This window comes from Ylistrum balloti, unplaced genomic scaffold, assembly GCF_031769215.1.
Source record: "Ylistrum balloti isolate Yb309-2 unplaced genomic scaffold, AGI_CSIRO_Ybal_v1 Utg370070, whole genome shotgun sequence".
Taxonomy (NCBI): domain Eukaryota; kingdom Metazoa; phylum Mollusca; class Bivalvia; order Pectinida; family Pectinidae; genus Ylistrum; species Ylistrum balloti.
In genome coordinates this window covers 752,291-775,327 of record NW_026782112.1, presented here as the reverse complement: position 1 = coordinate 775,327, position 23,037 = coordinate 752,291, and the positions used below count along the sequence as shown (strand labels likewise).

General features: G+C 38.0%; 1 protein-coding gene across 1 annotated transcript in view; it reads left to right on the top strand.

The window, feature by feature from the left end:
- Positions 1-22,821, top strand: part of LOC132549625 (neurogenic locus notch homolog protein 1-like) — a 32,078-nt gene extending 9,257 nt beyond the window's left edge. Inside the window, exons 8-14 of the mRNA XM_060213572.1 lie at positions 3,423-3,557; positions 10,975-11,232; positions 11,338-15,474; positions 17,413-17,542; positions 17,889-18,045; positions 19,125-19,219; positions 22,713-22,821. Coding sequence (XP_060069555.1) covers positions 3,423-3,557; positions 10,975-11,232; positions 11,338-15,474; positions 17,413-17,542; positions 17,889-18,045; positions 19,125-19,219; positions 22,713-22,821 — 5,021 coding nt within the window. The remainder of the gene's footprint in view (positions 1-3,422; positions 3,558-10,974; positions 11,233-11,337; positions 15,475-17,412; positions 17,543-17,888; positions 18,046-19,124; positions 19,220-22,712) is intronic.
- Positions 22,822-23,037: the final 216 nt, after the last annotated feature.

Sequence of the window (23,037 nt, the reverse complement as noted above, 5' to 3'; positions counted from 1 at the left end):
CATAAACAGCACCCATACACCGTGTATCACAACGCTTGCAACTCCAAATGCCAACAGAATAGACACATGTGGCGATATCAATATCATAAACAACAGGACTCCCAAGCCAGAAAGCCCGATGGTCGCCCGCCTAGTCTGGACTCGCTGGGTACGTACTGGACATTAACAGCAGTAGAAATGCTACATTTAACGCAGGAAGTTTAACATCATCTCATGACGCTCCTTCGGCCAATAAGCTGCATCGTAACAAGTCTATTTCTTTGACCACTCAGTAAACTCCTATTAACACCTCCAACCTCTCCAAATACTAACTAACAATCACGAAATATAACCGAAAAGGGAACAGCTACACGAAGAAAGGAACGGTGCGGATTTACAGAAAGTATAGACATTGATAAAGCGAACAGTGTGAAGAATGGCATATAGAGATAGAAAGACGATTTATACCTGTATAGACACAAAACAGATCAAGACTAGCAATTTACCGACAACTGACATTAACCCACACTCCGTCGGATGGGACTTAAGATGGTGGCCCGTGTTAAAATGTCCAACTCGCACGATAAAGATCCCTCTCTGACTTTTCGAAAAAGAGCAGGCGTGATAACGCCGACCGAGAGGTTACGGTTAGGTTAGCATAAGGGAATATTTATTAAATAATTTTGACGGAATTCCAAAATCCTATCGACATATCGGAATTTACCAAGTGTAAGATTCTCAACCCCTCTCTCTCGGTCCTCTTCGTGCGATGTGCTTAGTGTTAGGTTAGGTTTGAAATAAGGCCAGCTGGTGGCCGTCTAAATCATAGTTTTAGTACAGACCAATCAGCGTAAACGGTATCTCTCTACCCCATCCCTGTATCCTACTCTCTCCCATCGCTTCACTTTTCCCCTCCTACTCATTTCCCTATATTTTCTCGTCCGCTGAAAGACCGGAAGGCCGAAAGGCTGTAATAGTGGACAACAAACCCGTTAAATAAATCAAATAAATAGAATGCCTGGCCGGGATACCTTGGGAATGCTACACGCCTGACATGGACTCCCAATACACGTATAGTATATATCTAGCATTGCCTTTCTAGGGACGTATACAAAGAATTATATCTCCAGACCCGACAGTAGCATGTCTGGTATTGACTTTCTGTGTACAACACATCTCCAGACCCGACAGTAGCATTTCTGGTATTGACTTTCTGTGTACAACACATCTCAAGACCCGACAGTACCATGTCTGGTATTGACTTTCTGTGTACAACACATCTCCAGACCCGACAGTACCATGTCTGGTATTGACTTTCTGTGTACAACACATCTCCAGACCCGACAGTACCATGTCTGGTATTGACTTTCTGTGTACAACACATCTCCAGACCCGACATTAGCATGTCTGGTAATGACTTTCTGTGTACAACACATCTCCAGACCCGACAGTAGCATGTCTGGTATTGACTTTCTGTGTACAACACATCTCCAGACCCGACAGTACCATGTCTGGTATTGACTTTCTGTGTACAACACAACTCCAGACCCGACAGTACCATGTCTGGTATTGACTTTCTGTGTACAACACATCTCCAGACCCGACAGTAGCATGTCTGGTATTGACATTCTGTGTACAACACATCTCCAGACCCGACAGTACCATGTCTGGTATTGACTTTCTGTGTACAACACATCTCCAGACCCGACAGTACCATGTCTGGTATTGACTTTCTGTGTACAACACAACTCCAGACCCGACAGTAGCATGTCTGGTATTGACTCTCTGTGTACAACACATCTCCAGACCCGACAGTACCATGTCCGGTATTGACTTTCTGTGTACAACACATCTCCAGACCCGACAGTACCATGTCTGGTATTGACTTTCTGTGTACAACACACAGTAGCATGTCTGGTATTGACATTCTGTGTACAACACATCTCCAGACCCGACAGTACCATGTCTGGTATTGACTTTCTGTGTACAACAAATCTCCAGACCCGACAGTAGCACGTCTGGTATATCTATGTTTAGTATTTCTAGCACAGCTTTGCGTCTCAATATACCTCCATTTTCATTAGTATTCGCCTAGACGTGAGAATTAACAATCTATAATATACTGATATTTTACGTGCTTGCAATTCACAAATGTAAATATGACTATGTATTGTTTCACTTAAATACGTTTTATATGGAAACAGGGCAGGATTAGTGTGTTCGTTGAGGTACAAGATTCTGATACGAAACACAACGAAGTCATAGATCAACTGATGTCTTCGCATAGTATTACACCAAGTATTTCCCTGGCCGAGGCAACACCAACTGTTATTGTGATGCATCATGTAGTCAGGTAAACAAAACGCCAATACGAGCTTTATTATAACTCATTTTTTAGTAAAATTGATTCACAATAATTAACCAGCCTTTGGTGAATCCCCGTGTCGGTAAAGAAAAGCATTATTAGTACTGACTTTGAAACACAGATAATTTCTCAATAAAAAAAGATGGAAGTGTGGTTTGGTGAGTCGGGGGACAATAAAAAAATACCAGTAACATGATCATAATAAAAAATGAAATTCAATTAAACTAGAGAAAAACATGAACACCAGAAATATTTACACAGAGACTCCTGAAAATAGAACAAGGAGGATAAGACCAAATGTTCCGGAAGAGTAAGCGTCTTCTGCTTCATCCATGAAACCCGTAATGTAAATCTTGGTCAATCAACGAAAATAATGCCACGTTCAGTGTGAATGTATATCAACAAAACGATACGTTTATTGGTTTGGTATTCTTCTTGTAAGCCATTATATCTCCTCCTAGTAAACGATATTTAGGTTTGGATTGTGAACATGATATTTCAGGACCGTCACATAGATTTAGTTCATGTTTACACCATAGTATCACCGTATCAGATTATAACTGGTTAATGTTTATTGATCATGGGTCTAGAATAATGCGGTAAAGGTCAGACAGAGTCACAATTGACAATTTAAGGCCAAATGCTTGTGTACAAAACATCTAAAAAGATACAACAATAAAAACAGTTCAGTCTATATGCATAACATAACGTCACTTCATCGAATTCTACTACATAATTCGTTATGGTGCTAATTGCTGATGGTTTAATTGCCAAAGGTCACACTTGATCACTTTCGAAACCATATGCTAACGTTAAAGTTATATCACAAACTCTCTTACTATATTTTGGTGGACGTCAGTTCATTTTAGACAGCCAGATCACAGTTGACCACATTTGAAATAAGAAATATCAAGGGGTTATGTTATATCTATGTGAGCCCCTATTTGCTTCTATTTTATCATTTTATCATTATTTTCTTTGTTTTGTCTTGCTGTGTTACAATAGAGATGTTTGTTTGGTGTATATTTGAGCCTCTACTCGTTTTGATTTCATTATCTTATCACAATTATCTTTGTTTTGTCTTGCAGTGTGACAATGGAGATGTTAGTGTGGTGCACACCTAACTGGTACGGTATTAACTGTAGCGTACATTGTGTAGAATCTTCCAGGATACAGTGTAACAAAACGACAGGACAGAAGTATTGTAAACAAGGTAAGACAAGCAATTTATTTCTCCTGAAGCTTTTTAGGTTATCTTTTTATTTTGATTTGATATGTTTTGTCTTTGTTTATGGTGGGTTTGTGCACTAATATATGAGGCCGTGGTCTCAGGTGTTGTCTTTCTGTGTTATTTCCATAGATCTTTAATGTGAACAGATACACATATAACAAACAATAATATCTATCTAAATATGTTTTGAAATATTTAGAATTTCAATTATTAATGTATAGTGATATGGTTAAAACCTTACACAGTTAAAAAAGTTGTTATCAACATAACTGTGTTCCATCAGAAGACATATAGTTGTTTGAACAAGTGATATAGTTTTACGTTTTGTTCCATCAGAAGACATATAGATGTTTGGACATGTATATAGTTTACGTTGTGTTCCATCAGAAGACATATAGTTGCTTGGACATGTATATAGTTTACGTTGTGTTCCATCAGAAGACATATAGTTGTTTGGACATGTATATAGTTTTACGTTTTGTTCAATCAGAAGACATATAGATGTTTGGACAAGTGATATAGTTTTACATTGTGTTCCATCAGAAGACATATAGTTGTTTGGACATGTGATATAGTTTTACATTGTGTTCCATCAGAAGACATATAGTTGTTTGGACATGTATATAGTTTTACATTGTGTTCCATCAGAACATACAGTTGTTTAGACAAGTGATATAGTTTACGTTGTGTTCCATCAGAAGACATATAGTTGTTTGGACATGTATATAGTTTACGTTGTGTTCCATCAGAAGACATATAGATGTTGTGACAAGTGATATAGTTTTACGTTGTGTTCCATCAGAAGACATATAGTTGTTTGGACATGTATATAGTTTACGTTGTGTTCCATCAGAAGACATATAGTTGTTTGGACATGTGATGTAGTTTTACATTGTGTACCATCAGAAGACATATAGTTGTTTGGACATGTGATATAGTTTTTCATTGTGTTCCATCAGAACATACAGTTGTTTGGACAAGTGATATAGTTTTACGTTCTGTTCCATCAGAAGACATATAGTTGTTTGGACAAGTGATATAGTTTTACGTTGTGTTCCATCAGAAGACATATAGTTGTTTGGACAAGTGATATAGTTTTACGTTGTGTTCCATCAGAAGACATATAGTTGCTTGGACAAGTGATATAGTTTTACGTTCTGTTCCATCAGAAGACATATAGTTGTTTGGACAAGTGATATAGTTTTACGTTGTGTTCCATCAGAAGACATATAGTTGTTTGGACATGTATATAGTTTTACAATGTGTTCCATCAGAAGACATATAGTTGCTTGGACAAGTGACATAGTTTTACGTTGTTTTCCATAAGAAGACATATAGATGTTTGGACATGTATATAGTTTACGTCGTGTTCCATCAGAAGACATATAATTGTTTGGACATGTATATAGTTTTACATTGTGTTCCATCAGAAGACATATAGTTGTTTGGACATGTATATAGTTTACGTTGTGTTCCATCAGAAGACATATAGTTGTTTGGACAAGTGATATAGTTTTACGTTGTTTTCCATCAGAAGACATATAGATGTTTGGACATGTATATAGTTTACGTCGTGTTCCATCAGAAGACATATAATTGTTTGGACATGTATATAGTTTTACATTGTGTTCCATCAGAAGACATATAGTTGTTTGGACATGTATATAGTTTACGTTGTGTTCCATCAGAAGACATATAGATGTTTGGACAAGTGATATAGTTTTACGTTGTGTTCCATCAGAAGACATATAGTTGTTTGGACATGTGATGTAGTTTTACATTGTGTACCATCAGAAGACATATAGTTGCTTGGACATGTGATGTAGTTTTACATTGTGTACCATCAGAAGACATATAGTTGCTTGGACATGTATATAGTTTACGTTGTGTTCCATCAGAAGACATATAGTTGCTTGGACATGTATATAGTTTTACATTGTGTTCCATCAGAAGACATATAGATGTTTTGACATGTGATATAGTTTTACATTATGTTTCGTCAGAAGACATATAGATGTTTGGACAAGTGATATAGTTTTACATTATATTTCGTCAGAAGACATATAGTTGTTTGGACATGTGATGTAGTTTTACATTGTGTACCATCAGAAGACATATAGTTGTTTGGACATGTGATATAGTTTTTCATTGTGTTCCATCAGAACATACAGTTGTTTGGACAAGTGATATAGTTTTACGTTCTGTTCCATCAGAAGACATATAGTTGTTTGGACAAGTGATATAGTTTTACGTTGTGTTCCATCAGAAGACATATAGTTGCTTGGACAAGTGATATAGTTTTACGTTGTGTTCCATCAGAAGACATATAGTTGTTTGGACAAGTGATATAGTTTTACGTTGTGTTCCATCAGAAGACATATAGTTGCTTGGACATGTATATAGTTTTACATTGTGTTCCATCAGAAGACATATAGATGTTTTGACATGTGATATAGTTTTACATTATGTTTCGTCAGAAGACATATAGATGTTTGGACAAGTGATATAGTTTTACATTATATTTCGTCAGTAGACATCTAGTTGTTTGGACATTTATATAGTTTTACATTGTATTCCATCAGAAGACATATAGTTGTTTGGACATGTGATATAGTTTTACGTTGTGTTCCATCAGAAGACATATAGTTGTTTGGACATGTGATATAGTTTTACGTTGTGTTCCATCAGAAGACATATAGTTGTTTGGACATGTATATAGTTTACGTTGTGTTCCATCAGAAGACATATAGTTGTTTTGACATGTATATAGTTTTACATTGTGTTCCATCAGAAGACATATAGTTGTTTGGACATGTATATAGTTTACGTTGTGTTCCATCAGAAGACATATAGTTGTTTGGACATGTATATAGTTTTACATTGTGTTCCATCAGAAGACATATAGTTGTTTGGACATGTGCTATAGTTGTTTGGACAAGTGATATAGTTTTACATTGTGTTCCATCAGAAGACATATAGTTGTTTGGACAAGTGATATAGTTTTACATTATGTTTAGTCAGAAGACATATAGTTGTTTGGACATATGATATAGTTTGACATTGTGTTCCATCAGAAGACATATGGTTTTACGGTGAATGAATACCAGTTGTAGCAAATATATTTGTAAAGAAGTACAAGACCATGTGCTCTTGAAGGATAGTTCTATTCTGTTTTATTAACTTCAGAAATCCGTCTAGTGTATTACAGGATTAAAAAGCTTTCGTCTTGTGGCAAAAATGATATGATTTCATCCAGTTTAAAATTCTTCCGTACCATCCAGAACACGTCAATCTTCACTTTGAACAAGAAAATAGATGGTAATATGTATGCCACTCTAACATGTCACGGTTCAGTAAATACGGAATGAAACAAAAAATCTCTGAGTAAGTGGACCTTCCATTCTGTCTTTTTTCTTTGATCCGCAATTTGAATTTTCCGCTGTCGCCTCCTATTTTTCCACAATTTAAGTCCTTGGTATCACTAATGGGTCCAAAAAGAACAAAACAATTTTGTGTTGCAGTGGAATTCATTGTCTGGGTGTACTGTATATTATTCTAAAGGTGTATTGAAAGGAGCTGTTCACTCGTGTGATTTTTGTACCATCTATAATGATAATAATAATAATAATAAATTACTTTATTTAAGAGTCGATAACACTTTGAGTACAAGACTCTTCTAACAAGTGGTCGACAGTAAAATGTACAATATATACAACATTAAGATTACAGCATCACATATGATATAAAAATCACAAATATCACAGTAAACTAGCATAATCATGAAGGACTAAGATGTACATCAATAAAACAAATGTAATGATAAAGGCACATAGTGAAGAGGTATATATAAAGGTTATAGAGTGACTAATAATATAATAAAAGGACTAAATTAGCGAGGTTTTATAAGGGATAAAGGACTGATAATTAAAACAATAAATTGGCAACATTCATAAAGATACCATATTATCTTAGGGCTAAAATAAGACTGGCATAAAAATGTGGATCTAGGTTGGTAAATTGGAGATGAATTTTTTACAATGAAATTTAAAAGTTGGTAAGGTTCCACATTGTCTGATATTTTCTGGAAGCTGATTCCACAAAGTTGGTCCAGTATATAGGAAGGAATTTCTAAACTTTTCAGTTTTGTGTTTAGGTATGATATAGTTATCAGCAGTAGATGCCCTAGTTTGTCTGCTGTGTACACTGGACACAAGCATATTACAGTCCAAGTAGTTTGGACACAGTTTGTTAGCTACTTTATACATTAGTATACATTCGTTGTAGTTCACCCTTTTGCTAAAAGGTAACCATTTGAGTTTGGTGAATAGTTCATCCCCTGATACAGAGTAGCTAGCATCCATAATTATACGTAAAACTCTTTTTCTGTAATCCCTCTAGTTTTTTTATATATATGTCTAAGAACAATGTCCCCAAATATTTTAACAATAATCAAGGTAAGGTAGAATGAAACAGTTACAATAAGTGATTCCAGATGAAACAGGTAAAAACTTTTTAATTCTGCATAACTGATATATTTTGAAATTGACCTTTTTGATGACATCCTGGACATGTTTGTTCCAAGTAAGGGTATCATCAATACACACACATGTTTAACATTTTCCAGTGTAAGATCACCAGAATCAGTACATTCAATACATAATTCCTTTGATTGTTTTTGTTTTTTCAGTTTACTGCCTACAAACATAACTGGTTTTGTCTGTATTTATAACCATTTTGTTTGTTTTACACCAGTTTTTCACATTTACAAAGTCAGTGCGCTAACCTGTTTCAATAACAGTAGTAAATTTACCGGTTTTCTGCATTGTTGTATCATCAGCATACATGTAAAATTCACAATGTTTAGAATGAAGAGGCATGTCATTGACATAAATTAAAAACATCAGTGGCCCAAGAATTGAGCCCTGGGGTACACCAGTTGTGATTTCACAAGGATTACTATTTTTTAAGGAAACAAATTGTAGGCGTTTTGATAAATAGAATGTAAAAATTTTATGGCACTGTCTGAACATCCATGTAATTTAATTTTTTGTAGAAGAATTTTGTAATCAACAAGATCAAAGGCTTTTCTAAAATCAATATACATAACACCAATAAGCTTGCCTTTGTCCATTTCTTCGTACCATCTATTTGTCAAGGCTGTTAGAGCAGTCTGACAAGAATGTTTACATCTAAAACCAGACTTTCAATGAGTAGATTGTGTTGGTTTAAAAAATCATATAAAGACGAGTGTACATGTTTTTCTAAGATTTTTGATAAAACAGGTAAGATAGATATGGGTCTATAGTTATTAACCAAGCTTTTCTCACCCTTTTTGAAACTTTGATTCACTTTGGCATGTTTGAAATTATCAGGGAACAAATTTTGATAAATACACATGTTTAGCAAAGTGGTAATAGTCTCAGCCACAACATCAGCTGTCATTTTTAAGTACTTTGCAGAAATAACATCTAGCCCCGTGGCTTTGGTACAGTCAATATTCAACAGGAATTTTTTAACAAATGATAAAGTTATTTCAGGAATATTATACATGGTCTTGCTTGGTAAATGTTTCGAGACAAAAGAATGTACAGTATCCAAGCACTCAGGTAATGTATTCACGTCATTTTCAGAGATATATTCCTTCACAATATTTGTAAAATAGTTATTAAAAATGTTTGAAATTTCATCAGGCTTATCAGTTTGTTTATCATTAAAAACAACATGATCAGGTTTGGTATAAACCTTGCCAGGTACTAGTTGTTTGAAATATTTCCAGTATTTGGTTCTTTTTTACAGGTATCTAGGACATTCATATAGAAACTACTTTTGGCTTTTCTAATTAAAGCAGTAACATTGTTTCTCCATTTTCTATATAAATCATAGTTTTTATGTTTTTTGTGGTTATCTCTTATTTTCATGGCTGTTCTTATGTCCTCAATCCCACCATTCTGGAATTGTTTTGTATTTCACTCTTTTTTCTTTTATCGGAGCATTTTTATCCAATATATCAGAAAATGTCTTGTTCCACTCCTTAACGCCTCATTTACGTCTCTGTTAGTGTCTATAGGTAACTGAAAGGCTTCCTTTAAGTCATTTTGGAGTGAAAGTTTTTAAGGTGTTTTGTACATCTGTATTTAATAGTATTGATTCCAGTTGATTTATTTTCAGGATTACACAAATGTTCTTTTACAGCATGAACAGGATAGTGGTCACTAACATTAATGTTGGTAGAATCACAGCAGGTAAAATCCTCATGAATATTTGTCCATATATGGTCAATACATGTGGAGGTAGTCAGAGTGGTTCTAGTTGGTACATGTACTAAGTTGTAGAGTCCAAGACTCTCAGAGTTGAGATTTTGGTATTTAGGTGATGAGTTGAGAGCATCAATGTTGAAGTCACCCATCAGAATCATATTAGAATTTTCCAAAGACGCTCGCTCAACACTCGCTGTCATTAGTTCATACCAGTCACTACGTGTCGTTGGTGGCCGATAGAGTGAGCACATGAGAATGGGTTTAGTATTGTGTGAGCAAATCTCAACCCAGCACATTTCAAGGCTGTTGTGTTGAAAAGTTGGTTTAGCCCTGTATTTAACATTTTGACTAATATAAAAAAGCGACACCGCCTCCACTCCCAGTACATCTGTCTAGTCTTATAAAAAATCATATTCAGGAATGGTATAGTTACTACTGGGGTGACTGCCAGTTAGCCACGTTTCACATATTCCTACGATACTTGGCTTAGATTGTAAAATATAGAATTTACCTCATCAAAATGTTTGATGAGACTCCTCACATTCCAGATCACAAAAGAGAGACCTCTTGAAACATGATCAGGTAAGAGCTTGGGCCTCCCTCATTGCAATGACTATCGATACATAGATCACAAATCTAGGTAAGTTAATCTGAGCTACTGTTCACTATCTCATTGTCGCCCAGGCATTGTTGGTGCCAAGACTGTAGGCAGCCAACACAATAGACTTCTATACTAGAGAAGTCAACAGGTAAGTTACATGCCAGGTGTGTGGAGTTAATCCCTTCACTAGGAGGTCCAGGGTTCAATTCAACATTGATGGACAGGAGTAATAGTAATATTAACCCATACTGATTTGTTCTCACTTGTCTAGATCCAATGTTTTTATCCTTTATATATGATATACTTTTTTTTTGGAGTAGTAGAAAAAGTTTTCAACAAAATATCTTTTCCTTCCCATGTAAGTTGTGGAACTGCAATGTCCTAGTTGTTTCCATACACTCTTACTGACTTATATGCAGAATCATGATGGCTAAAAACTCCTCTATAATAGATAAAACAGCAAAGAACAGCAGAGCTGATACAGCACACATGACTCTTGCGGCCATCTTATCATTTCTTTTTGTTCTCGTTCTCCCGGCAGGTTGGACAGGTTCTAACTGTGCGTCATGCAGGCGGTCATTGTGCAATGACCATGGAAACTGCACCGTCGACAAAGAGGGACATCGTAAATGTATCTGTCGACAGGGTTGGACAGGACAACATTGTGAGAACGACGTAAGCGAATGTCGCAATAATCCATGTCAGCACAATGGATTGTGTAGTAACACGAATGGGTCCTTCACATGCAAGTGTGAAGACGGCTGGCATGGGCACACGTGTTCCAATGACATCGATGAATGTACTAGTCTACTCCCGTGTGGAAGAGGCACGTGTACCAATACCAAGGGTGGATACACTTGTTCCTGTCCTCCAAACAGGACTGGACAGAACTGCACCTCCTCAGTAGACAGATGTCAACCCAAAAATCCGTGTGAAAATGGTGGCACGTGTACTAATACACCCGCAGATTATAAATGTTCCTGTACAGCGGACTGGACAGGTGCAAACTGTTCAATGGAAGTCAACAAGTGTCAGACCGGTAGAAATCCTTGTCAGAACGGTGGAAGCTGTCTTAACACGATAAGTAGCTTTAAGTGTGCCTGTTCGTCCGGATGGACGGGTCTGACATGTTCCGAAGATATCAACGAATGTGAAAGTAATAACAGTAATCCTTGTAAAAATGGAGGGACGTGTGTAAACGTTGAAGGTAATTACACATGTAGGTGCCCTCGTGCTTGGTCTGGACGTTCATGCGAACAGGATGTTGACGAATGCAAACTATCATCGCCATGTCTCCATGGCGGAGAGTGCCGCAACTCAAACGGATCCTTCAGTTGCCTGTGTCCCGGCAGTTGGTCAGGATATAGATGCCAAATAGACGCCAACGAATGCTATAATACTACAATATGTCAAAACGGTGGGACATGTAGTAATTATATTGGAGGCTTCAACTGTACTTGTATATTGGGTTGGACAGGAGACACGTGTGAAAGTGATATTAATGAATGTCGGCCTCTCAATCCTTGTTCTAATGGTGGGATTTGTCAGAATACCAATGGAAGTTTCGTCTGCCAGTGTCAGGGTGGATGGTCAGGACACACATGTGAAAGTGATGTTAATGAATGTCGGCCTCTCAATCCTTGTTCTAATGGTGGGATTTGTCAGAATACCAATGGAAGTTTCGTCTGCCAGTGTCAGGGTGGATGGTCGGGAATACAATGTGACACGGACATTGACAAATGTATGCATCTAAATCCTTGCAGTAATAATGGAACATGTGTTAATACAAACGGAAGTTACACGTGTCTTTGTAGTCCTCATTGGACTGGAAGTGCATGTGAGGAAGATGTTGACGAATGTGCTGTCTCCAATCCTTGCACACATGGCGGAACCTGTCTAAACAGTAATGGCAGTTTTTCGTGCGTTTGTCCACAGACATGGACCGGTGAGCTGTGTAATTCTGATGTTGATGAATGTAACGCTACAGACCCTTGTCTAAATGGAGGCGTTTGTTATAACGTAGATGGGTCTTACTCGTGTGAGTGCACGGTGGGATGGTCGGGACAAAACTGCCAAACAGACAATGATGAATGTGAGATAAGAGGAATTTGCAACAATCGCGGTACGTGTCAAAACACAAACGGAAGTTTTGCTTGTCACTGTATGAACGGCTGGACCGGAAGCAAATGTCAAATTGACATCAACGAATGCCAGACTATGTTACCCTGTCTCCACAGCGGCACTTGCTACAACACAAACGGATCGTTCGACTGCGAATGTATCAGTGGTTGGTCCGGAAAAACCTGTGAGAAAGACATAAATGAATGTAAAACCAAGAAATGGTGTTACCACAATGGAACATGCAACAATAACTTAGGAAGTTTCAGTTGTCAATGTCAAAGAGGTTGGGAAGGAAAAAGATGTGAAGTTGACATTGACGAATGTACTATTTCAACCCCGTGTCATCACAACGGAACATGTGTTAATACAAACGGAAGTTACACGTGTCTTTGTAGTCCTCATTGGACTGGAAGTGCATGTGAAGAAGATGTTGACGAATGTGCTGTCTCCAACCCTTGCACACATGGCGGAACCTGTCTAAACAGTAATGGCAGTTTTTCGTGCGTTTGTCCACAGACATGGACCGGTGAGCTGTGTAATTCTGATGTTGATGAATGTAACGCTACAGACCCTTGTCTAAATGGAGGCGTTTGTTATAACGTAGATGGGTCTTACTCGTGTGAGTGCACGGTAGGATGGTCGGGACAAAACTGCCAAACAGACAATGATGAATGTGAGATAAGTGGAATTTGCAACAATCGCGGTACGTGTCAAAACACAAACGGAAGTTTTGCTTGTCACTGTATGAACGGCTGGACCGGACGCAAATGTCAAATTGACATCAACGAATGCCAGACTATGTTACCCTGTCTTCACAGCGGCACTTGCTACAACACAAACGGATCGTTCGACTGCGAATGCATTAGTGGTTGGTCCGGAAAAACCTGTGAGAAAGACATGGATGAATGCCAGGACATATATATATGTCATCACAATGGGACATGCCATAATACTAACGGAAGCTTTGAGTGTGACTGTCCAAGCCAGTGGTCTGGGGGAAAATGTGAGGAGGATGTAGACGAATGTCAGAATCTGTCTGTGTGTCAACATGGTGGAACATGTTTTAACACCAATGGATCCTACAGCTGTGAGTGTAATTCTGGATGGTCGGGGAGGAATTGCGAGAAAGATAACGATGAATGTGCCTTTGCTGATACATGTCGACATGGTGGATCTTGTCAAAATACTAATGGATCGTTCAAATGTTTATGTAGCAGCGGATGGACAGGATTATATTGTGAGGATGATTTAGATGAATGTGAACAAAGTCATGCGTGTAAAAACGGTGGATTATGTAACAATACCGAGGGATCCTACATTTGTATTTGTTTACATGGATGGAGTGGGGAACACTGCGAGAACGACATTGATGAGTGCAGCACGTTATCGCCTTGCTTCAATGGAGGAACATGCACTAACTCGTTAGGTTCATATACATGTAGTTGTTCTGTCGGATGGTCAGGGCATTTTTGTCTTACTGATGTTAACGAATGTATGACAGATGAACCGTGTCAAAATAACGGTTTGTGTCAAAACACGAATGGTTCTTATACATGCTCGTGTGATCTTGGTTGGAAAGGAAATAATTGCACGATTGACGTTGACGAATGCGCGGTATATGGTCAATGTGGTAATGGGGGCACCTGTCATAACCACGATGGTGGTTATACATGCTCGTGTGCACCTGGATGGACCGGTAAGAACTGCACAGATGACATAAACGAATGCATCATTTTCCATCCATGTGATAATAATGGAGCATGTACGAATATTGACCAAGGCTACACGTGTTCATGCACGTCAGGCTGGAAAGGTAGCAACTGTTCGGAGGACGTGGATGAATGCAAATACAAAGCACCTTGTCTGAACAATGGCACGTGTACAAACACACGAGGACATTTTCATTGTCAATGTCCTCAAGGATGGTCTGATGAAGTCTGCTCTTCTGATGTTGACGAATGCCTGCTGCCAACAACCTGTTCCAATAATGGAACATGTCAAAATGTTAATGGAAGTTACACATGTACATGTCAACCAGGTTGGACCGGACACAACTGTTCTGTTGACATCGATGAATGTGATTTACATCCAAGCATATGCAGGAACGGAAAATGCAGAAACACTAATGGTTCGTTTACGTGTAAGTGCTATGAAGGATGGACAGGACTAAACTGCTCAGCTGACATCGATGAATGCGCCCAAACAGTATGCAGAAACAATGGGTCGTGTGTTAATGTCCCTGGAAATTTTTCTTGTTCTTGTCCTAAGGGCTGGCATGGCCACGTGTGTGACATTGATATCAACGAATGTTCTAAACATGTCTGTCTCAATGGTGGAACTTGTATGAACTATCATGGCGGCTACACTTGTACTTGTACCGATGGTTGGTATGGCGACAATTGTGAAATAGAAAATCCTCATACAACAAATGACTTACGGAACTCACATTCCATGGAAGTAACCGATTCTAATCAAAAGACGTCCTCAAGGTCGGCAACTACTTCATCATCACAGGTGACAACCAACAAGAAGACTGTCAAACCATATTCTGAGACAGCAACGTCTGCAACATCAGCACAGGGCATCGTGTTTAATGCCAGTCTATCTCCAACCACGACTGATAGAACTTCGTCGTCTGTGCAATCCTCATCGGAGAAGTCAACACACATTCATCAGTTTTCGAACTCAACATCGCATAAACTTCACGCGGGTATTTCAACATCTCAAAAACCAACGCGTTCAAGGTCAACGATTACATCTGGTTCATCACCCAATGACCCAGTAACCACTACTAGAAGTACTATATCCCACCACACATCCAACACTCAGCAGCATAGTCATTCATCGTCCAGTACAACACTTGCCACCATCACGGGGACAACAGTCCGACAATCTCCAAAACCGACTGACGATGATAAAGGTATGATATCAACTTAATACAGCATATGTAGGTTTTGTTTACACCATATTAATGCTTTATGATATTACATTGTGTTAGATACCGCTATTGTCATATTCATTATCGTATCAATAGTACACTTACTATAAGTAATGGTAAAATTTTCTCTTTAATACCTTACAGTAACTAAGTCATATTGTGTTCCAATTTCTACCTTATGTAGATATGACGCCCATTTGCTCATTCGATTAGGGTGTTAACCTAGGTAACCTTAGTGGATTTGTGTTTCTGAGAAAGGTGAATAACGGACCAAATTGTGATATCAAGTTGTGGGCAAGATATTTGGCCTGAATTGCACTTTATGTCTTATGACGGTCCTCTTGCATCATGTTCAATGATGTAAACATCAGCTTCTTCAATGAGTCTCCAAGTAACCATTCACGGATTTATTGGCTGTTCATGGGAGGTGATTCAGAAAAAACAAACAAAATCTTTGGATACCTTTATTTAACTAGAGTGACATCATAAAGCGTGGGTAGATAATTTAGGCATTGGTTTATTGTTTAGTTTATTTACATGTACATATATTTTTTCTGTCAGAGAAGAGCTGGCAAAATTTTAAAAAAAAATACACGATTAATGACATCTATATACATGTTTATGCCAATTATAATCCATGACAGATTCGAGCATTCGTGTTGTATTTGTTAGCCTCGTCAGATAAAGGGTTACCAAATCGCCCATCCCCGTCCGCCCGTCCTTAAACCATTCTGACATGGATCATTCTCAAAATTAATATTTCTGGAGAAATAGTTGATAGAGAATTTTCGAATTTCACACGTATATACAGAGTGCATCGTCTCATTCTCTCCAGAAATAGCGATAATAATCTATTACTATCGAAATCAAAGATGGCCACTTGTCGGCCATTTTGATTTTCGAATCACGCCGAATGAATAATTCTCAAATTTCATTTGAAGGTTACCCTTGGTCCATAATTTTGCAGTTTGCCGTTTTGATTCCTAAGCGAAAAGCAAAGTGGCCGTCGTATGGCCATCTGATTTTGACAATGATAGTAAATCTGGAGACGTCCATAATGGGTAAATCTCTAATGCCATATATAGCTTTCCCTTGATTACTACTTGTGAATTGAACTATTTTTTAACTGATGCATCAAAAAGAAATAACACACAGGCTGTCATCTTGTCAGTAAAAAGTTTAACATTGCTATTTCATCAGAAGTATTTGATCTTTCTCATATCAACACTGTCCTTGGTCCCTATCTGTGGTCTTTAGATTTGGGATCAAAAGTACATAATGGCTGCCAGGCGGCTATCTTCGATTTTGACAATGAAACATTGTTATGACTTTATCTTGAGAGGTATAGGATGGATTTTTCTCTGATAAACAGGTTCCCATTGGTCCCTAATTGTGCACGTTTGATAATCGGACTGATCATAGAAATAACGTGGCCGACAGGTGGCGATGTTGAATTTTGACATTTTGTGAACTCTACTTCCTAAGAATTACCAGATGGACATATCTCCCTTTATAATTTAGAGTGATCAGAAAACAAAATGGTTGACCAGTCGCCATCTTGGATTTTGACATTGAAAGTTTGTTATCACTATTGTCCCATAATTACTTCATGGAGATTTCTAAAATCCCATACACACAAACATTACCCATGGTCCCCAGTTGTGCTTCTGTTATTTCACATATCAGAAAAGAGCAAAATGGCCAACAAATGACTTCCCCGGATTTGCCATTTAAAAATTTCTAAGAGAAATTGAAAAAAATCAGAAGAGCAAAACACAGAGGAAAGAAAATAAGATAGGAGAAAACAACCCACTTTGAAATAACAAATATAGTTGAAACGATGATGGGCGCCACGGTCCGTTTAGGATTTTTATTAAGTATTTAACATTTCTTTGATACAGTATTTTTTGTTAATCACAGAGTATGTGTCCCTGACGTTTGTTGGCAGTGGAAACGACACAATGTTGACGCTATTCACAGCGGGAGTGAACACTCTGGTTGGACGTATCTGCCATCAGGGGGCATCAGACATCGGACAGCTTCACTTTACGTATGCTATGTTACTTTTTAATGAAACAAGTGAGCCAGATGGATATCACTGCTGAGGTGTTCTGAATAACTTTCTGATGTATTTAACTATTTCATCTTCTGTAGTGTCCGATGTCCGCACAATTGTTAGTCAACGATCGATCCATTTGAGAGAAAGATACATGGCGAAAAAGCGGCACAAAAACACACATATTGTGAAAGTAGAAACAACCATCGAGATGGTATTTATCAATTAGGACCTAGTGGTCGGCAAGGCGCTGGGACTACGATATAGTCACACTGCTATGTATATTGTTGAAACAATAATTTTATTATTTGTTCATCATATTCCTTAATTCACTTTCCAGCGGTGGTCATGCCAGATGCCACATAGAGTTTACGGCCACGTGTAATGGACGACCGCTGATACAGAATCAGGTGGACACCACCATTAACTCAGACGCCGCCATACAGAGCATGTTTCCTCTCCCACTTCTTCATACTGAACCACCGCAAACAGACAAGGTAGTATCAAGTTATAACACCATATATTACAGTATTACAACTATATTTGTGGTTAAAGTTGGAATCGTGTTAATTATAAACCGTTATTCTATCAAGTCAGTTACTATTGTCATTTTGTGTATCTCGGCCAAACGTTTTGTTTATGGTATAAACCGCTACTATTTAGTTGTGTTCAACTTTGTCTTTTGTATGGATGGGAATATAAATAACCATTATGTCTGATGTACATGTACCTTTCAGTCAATTCTTTAAGAAGCTTTGGTTATTTATAGCAGGAAAAAGCCACCGATCAGATATACTATCATTTCTCACTTTAGGATGAATATGATTTTATTTAAATTCTAATTGTGAATATCTGCTCAGATTAACCATGTTCATAGACATGAAATGACAGGCCGACGAGAACAATGATGAGGATTTTAGTGATATATCCAACTCAATGACCTCTCCTTCCAATTACTTCAAGTCTAAAACAATTTGTCGGTATTATCAGAATGCCAAATATGCAATGCTAAATTCTCAACCCAGGACCAGTTAAAATTACTACAATGTCTTAAATGAAGTTATCTGTGGCATGCCAGTGTTTTACTAATCTACGTAAGAGTATTTGCTGTGACATTAAGACGTAATAAATTCTAGGTATGTACAACAGGAATCCACACAAACAAGGATTTGGACAGAAAATTTGCACTGAAACCATTTAGCTTTTTCATATTACTCGGCCTACTCTCTAACTCAATTTATCGACAGCTTAACGTCAAAAGTGAGCGGAGCGTTTACGTCACCAGAGGTTGAAAGGAGCGTTATTTTTGGTTAAGAGCAAATGAGGGGCTGTTTGGAACAAGAATTTTCTTGTTGAATTTCTCTTGATATTTAGATATTGACATCAATTTAAACAACAAGTAGAACCATGATGTAATCGCCAGTTGATTAAAACACGCATACTATCTCCTGATTTCAGACATATATATATATTTACAATTAAACACGTTGGTTTATGAAACAAATTTCTATTATACGGCTGCTAACCTGTGACATGTAATGTCAGGGTTGTTTTATACCATTGTCTCCGATTTTAGATCTGGATCGTTGACCATTGGTATGTATTGGCTGGAGCTGGAGGTGGCTTCCTCATCATCATTACAATCATTATTCACAAACGGCGCAAACATAGGTATGTATCAAATGCAATCTACAACTTACATTCTATCTGCCAGTAATACTGTAAATCACTAATGTTTCGCGTGGGATTTATACACGAGAAGAGTCAACCTCGAATTTAAATCTCACCCGACTATTTGTACAGAAATAATTGTGGATGACATCCATGCTGTATGCTAGGTCGGTGTGAAATAACATGTTGACATTGCGGTAATAAAATGTATACAGAGGCATACGAGAGGATGAAATTGGATTACAATTGTTCAGTGAGACATCACTATCTTCATTTCTGTTAAAATGTTGACGGACACCAGTATCTCAGGGATCTGACGCAGGGTTCTACCACGGATAGAAACTCAGAATATCGGAATATATAGTAGGCAGTCCATCTGACACAGGGTTCTAACACGGATAGAAAATCAGAATATCAGAATATATAGGAGACAGTCCATCTGACGCAGGGTTCTACTACAGATAGATAATCAGAATATCGGAATATATAGGAGAAAGTCCATCTGACACAGGGTTCCACCTCGGATAGAAAATCAAAATATATAGGAGACAGTCCATCTGACACAGGGATCTACCACGGATAGAAAATCAGAATATATAGGAGAAAGTCCATCTGACTCAGGGTTCTACCACGGATAGAAAATCAGAATATCGGGAATATATAGGAGACAGTCCATCTGACACAGGGTTCTACTACAGATAGAAAATCAGAATATCGGAATATATAGGAGACAGTCCATTTGACACAGGGTTTACCACGGAAAAAAAACCAGAATATCGGAATATATAGGAGACAGTCCATCTGACACAGGGTTCTACTACAGATAGATAATCAGAATATCGGAATATATAGGAGACAGTCCATCTGACACAGGGTTCTACCACGGATAGAAAATAGGAATATCGGAATATATAGGAGACAGTTTATCTGACGCAGGGTTCTACCACGGATAGAAAATCAGAATATCGGAATTTATAGGAGACAGTCCATCTGACGCAGGGTTCTACCACGGATAGAAAATCAGAATATATAGGAGACAGTCCATCTGACACAGGGTTCTACCACGGATAGAAAATCAGAATATTGGAATATATAGGAGACAGTCCATCTGACACAGGGTTCTACCACGGATAGAAAATCAGAATATATAGGAGACAGTCCATCTGACACAGGGTTCTACCACGGATAGAAAATCAGAATATATAGGAGACAGTCCATCTGACACAGGGTTCTACCACGGATAGAAAATCAGAATATATAGGAGACAGTCCATCTGACGCAGGGTTCTACCACGGATAGAAAATCAGAATATCGGAATATATAGGAGACAGTCCATCTGACGCAGGGTTCTACCACGGATAGAAAATCAGAATATCGGAATATATAGGAGACAGTCCATCTGACACAGGGTTCTACCACGGATAGAAAATCAGAATATCGGAATATATAGGAGACAGTCCATCTGACACAGGGTTTACCACGGATAGAAAATCAGAATATCGGAATATATAGTAGGCAGTCCATCTAACGCAGGGTTCTACCACGGATAGAAAATCAGAATATATAGGAGACAGTCCATTTGACACAGGGTTTACCACGGAAAAAAAAAAACAGAATATCGGAATATATAGGAGACAGTCCATCTGACACAGGGTTCTACTACAGATAGATAATCAGAATATCGGAATATATAGGAGACAGTCCATCTGACGCAGGGTTTACCACGGATAGAAAATCAGAATATCGGAATATATAGGAGACAGTCCATCTGACACAGGGTTCTACCACGGATAGAAAATCAGAATATCGGAATATATAGGAGACAGTCCATCTGACACAGGGTTTACCACGGATAGAAAATCAGAATATCGGGAATATATAAGAGACAGTCCATCTGACACAGGGTTCTACCACAGATAGATAATCAGAATATCGGAATATATAGGAGACAGTCCATCTGACACAGGGTTCTACCACGGATAGAAAATCAGAATATCGGGAATATATAGGAGACAGTCCATCTGACACAGGGTTTACCACGGATAGAAAATCAGAATATCGGGAATATATAGGAGACAGTCCATCTGACACAGGGTTCTACCACAGATAGAAAATCAGAATATCGGAATATATAGGAGACAGTCCATCTGACACAGGGTTTACCACGGATAGAAAATCAGAATATCGGGAATATATAGGAGACAGTCCATCTGACACAGGGTTCTACCACGGATAGATAATCAGATTCTGACACAGGGTTCTACCACAGATAGATTATCAGAATATCGGGAATGTATAGGAGACAGTCCATCTGACGCAGGGTTCTACTACAGATAGATTATCAGAATATCGGGAATGTATAGGAGACAGTCCATCTGACGCAGGGTTCTACCACGGATAGATAATCAGATTCTGACACAGGGTTCTACCACAGATAGATTATCAGAATATCGGGAATGTATAGGAGACAGTCCATCTGACGCAGGGTTATACCACGGATAGATAATCAGATTCTGACACAGGGTTCTACCACGGATAGATAATCAGATTCTGACACAGGGTTCTACCACGGATAGATAATCAGATTCTGACACAGGGTTCTACCACAGATAGATTATCAGAATATCGGGAATGTATAGGAGACAGTCCATCTGACGCAGGGTTCTACCACGGATAGATAATCAGATTCTGACACAGGGTTCTACCACGGATAGATAATCAGATTCTGACACAGGGTTCTACCACGGATAGATAATCAGATTCTGACACAGGGTTCTACCACGGATAGATAATCAGAATCTGACGCAGGGTTCTACCACGGATAGAAAATCAGAATATCGGGAATGTATAGGAGACAGTCTATTAAAATTTAGATATAGACAAAATTTGAACAAAACAAATATTTATATGGTGACCCTTCAAAGATACCGGTATCACTTCTCAAATAAAGACAAGTGTTATAACTTTAAAACCACCATGTAAACTAACGAGCATGAAAACGCCTCGCCCTGTATTGCACAAAGAAATGAATATTTTCCAATGAGACCATGGGTGATAAATGTAAGATCTTATTCACCCTGCATCTATGTCAGCTCTCGATATCCTTCACGGAAATCAAATATTCGGGATGCAGGTGCATACTACTTAGGAATGGAAAATCCACAATAGGGAAATCAAAAGGAAGTGAAATTATCTTTGATATATTTAACTAAATCTAATTGTAAACCAGAAATTTTATCCTTTTTACGGTCTTACTTCTTAGTAACAACAACTACAGAATACGGTGCACGGCATTTTGTTTTAATTCTGTGTATTTTATTTTTTACAAATGTGTTATTGCTTAAACATTAAGTGCATATCTGAAAATGGAGTTACAGTAATTAATTTAGAGAGTAAGGTGTCAATTTTAACTTGAGCCGGCCATTTTCCTGAAATCTACATAAAATAATGCCAATATCGGTGATATTTTAAGATTTGTTTATTTTGCCAGGAGGAGAAAGTCAACACCTATGCTAGACGACAATATTCGACTGGACAGGCGGACGTCCACAGTAAAGTTAATGAATAATCCAGTGTATGAAAGTTGTACAACAAGCGCGTAGACTGATAGAACGGCCGCAAACCTGATGGGTCAGTACTCTCGTGCACGCTGGTCAAGCGGCCAAGTGTGTTAAGTTAATTCCAAAATGAAAAGTTACAATTTGTTTCAGATGAAAAGAACTTCTGCGTAAAACTTTCAGATTTATTCTGACAGTTAGGTTTTACTTGTGCTACTTAACGTTGAGCTATTTATAACCAAGTCCTACTGTACTGACAAC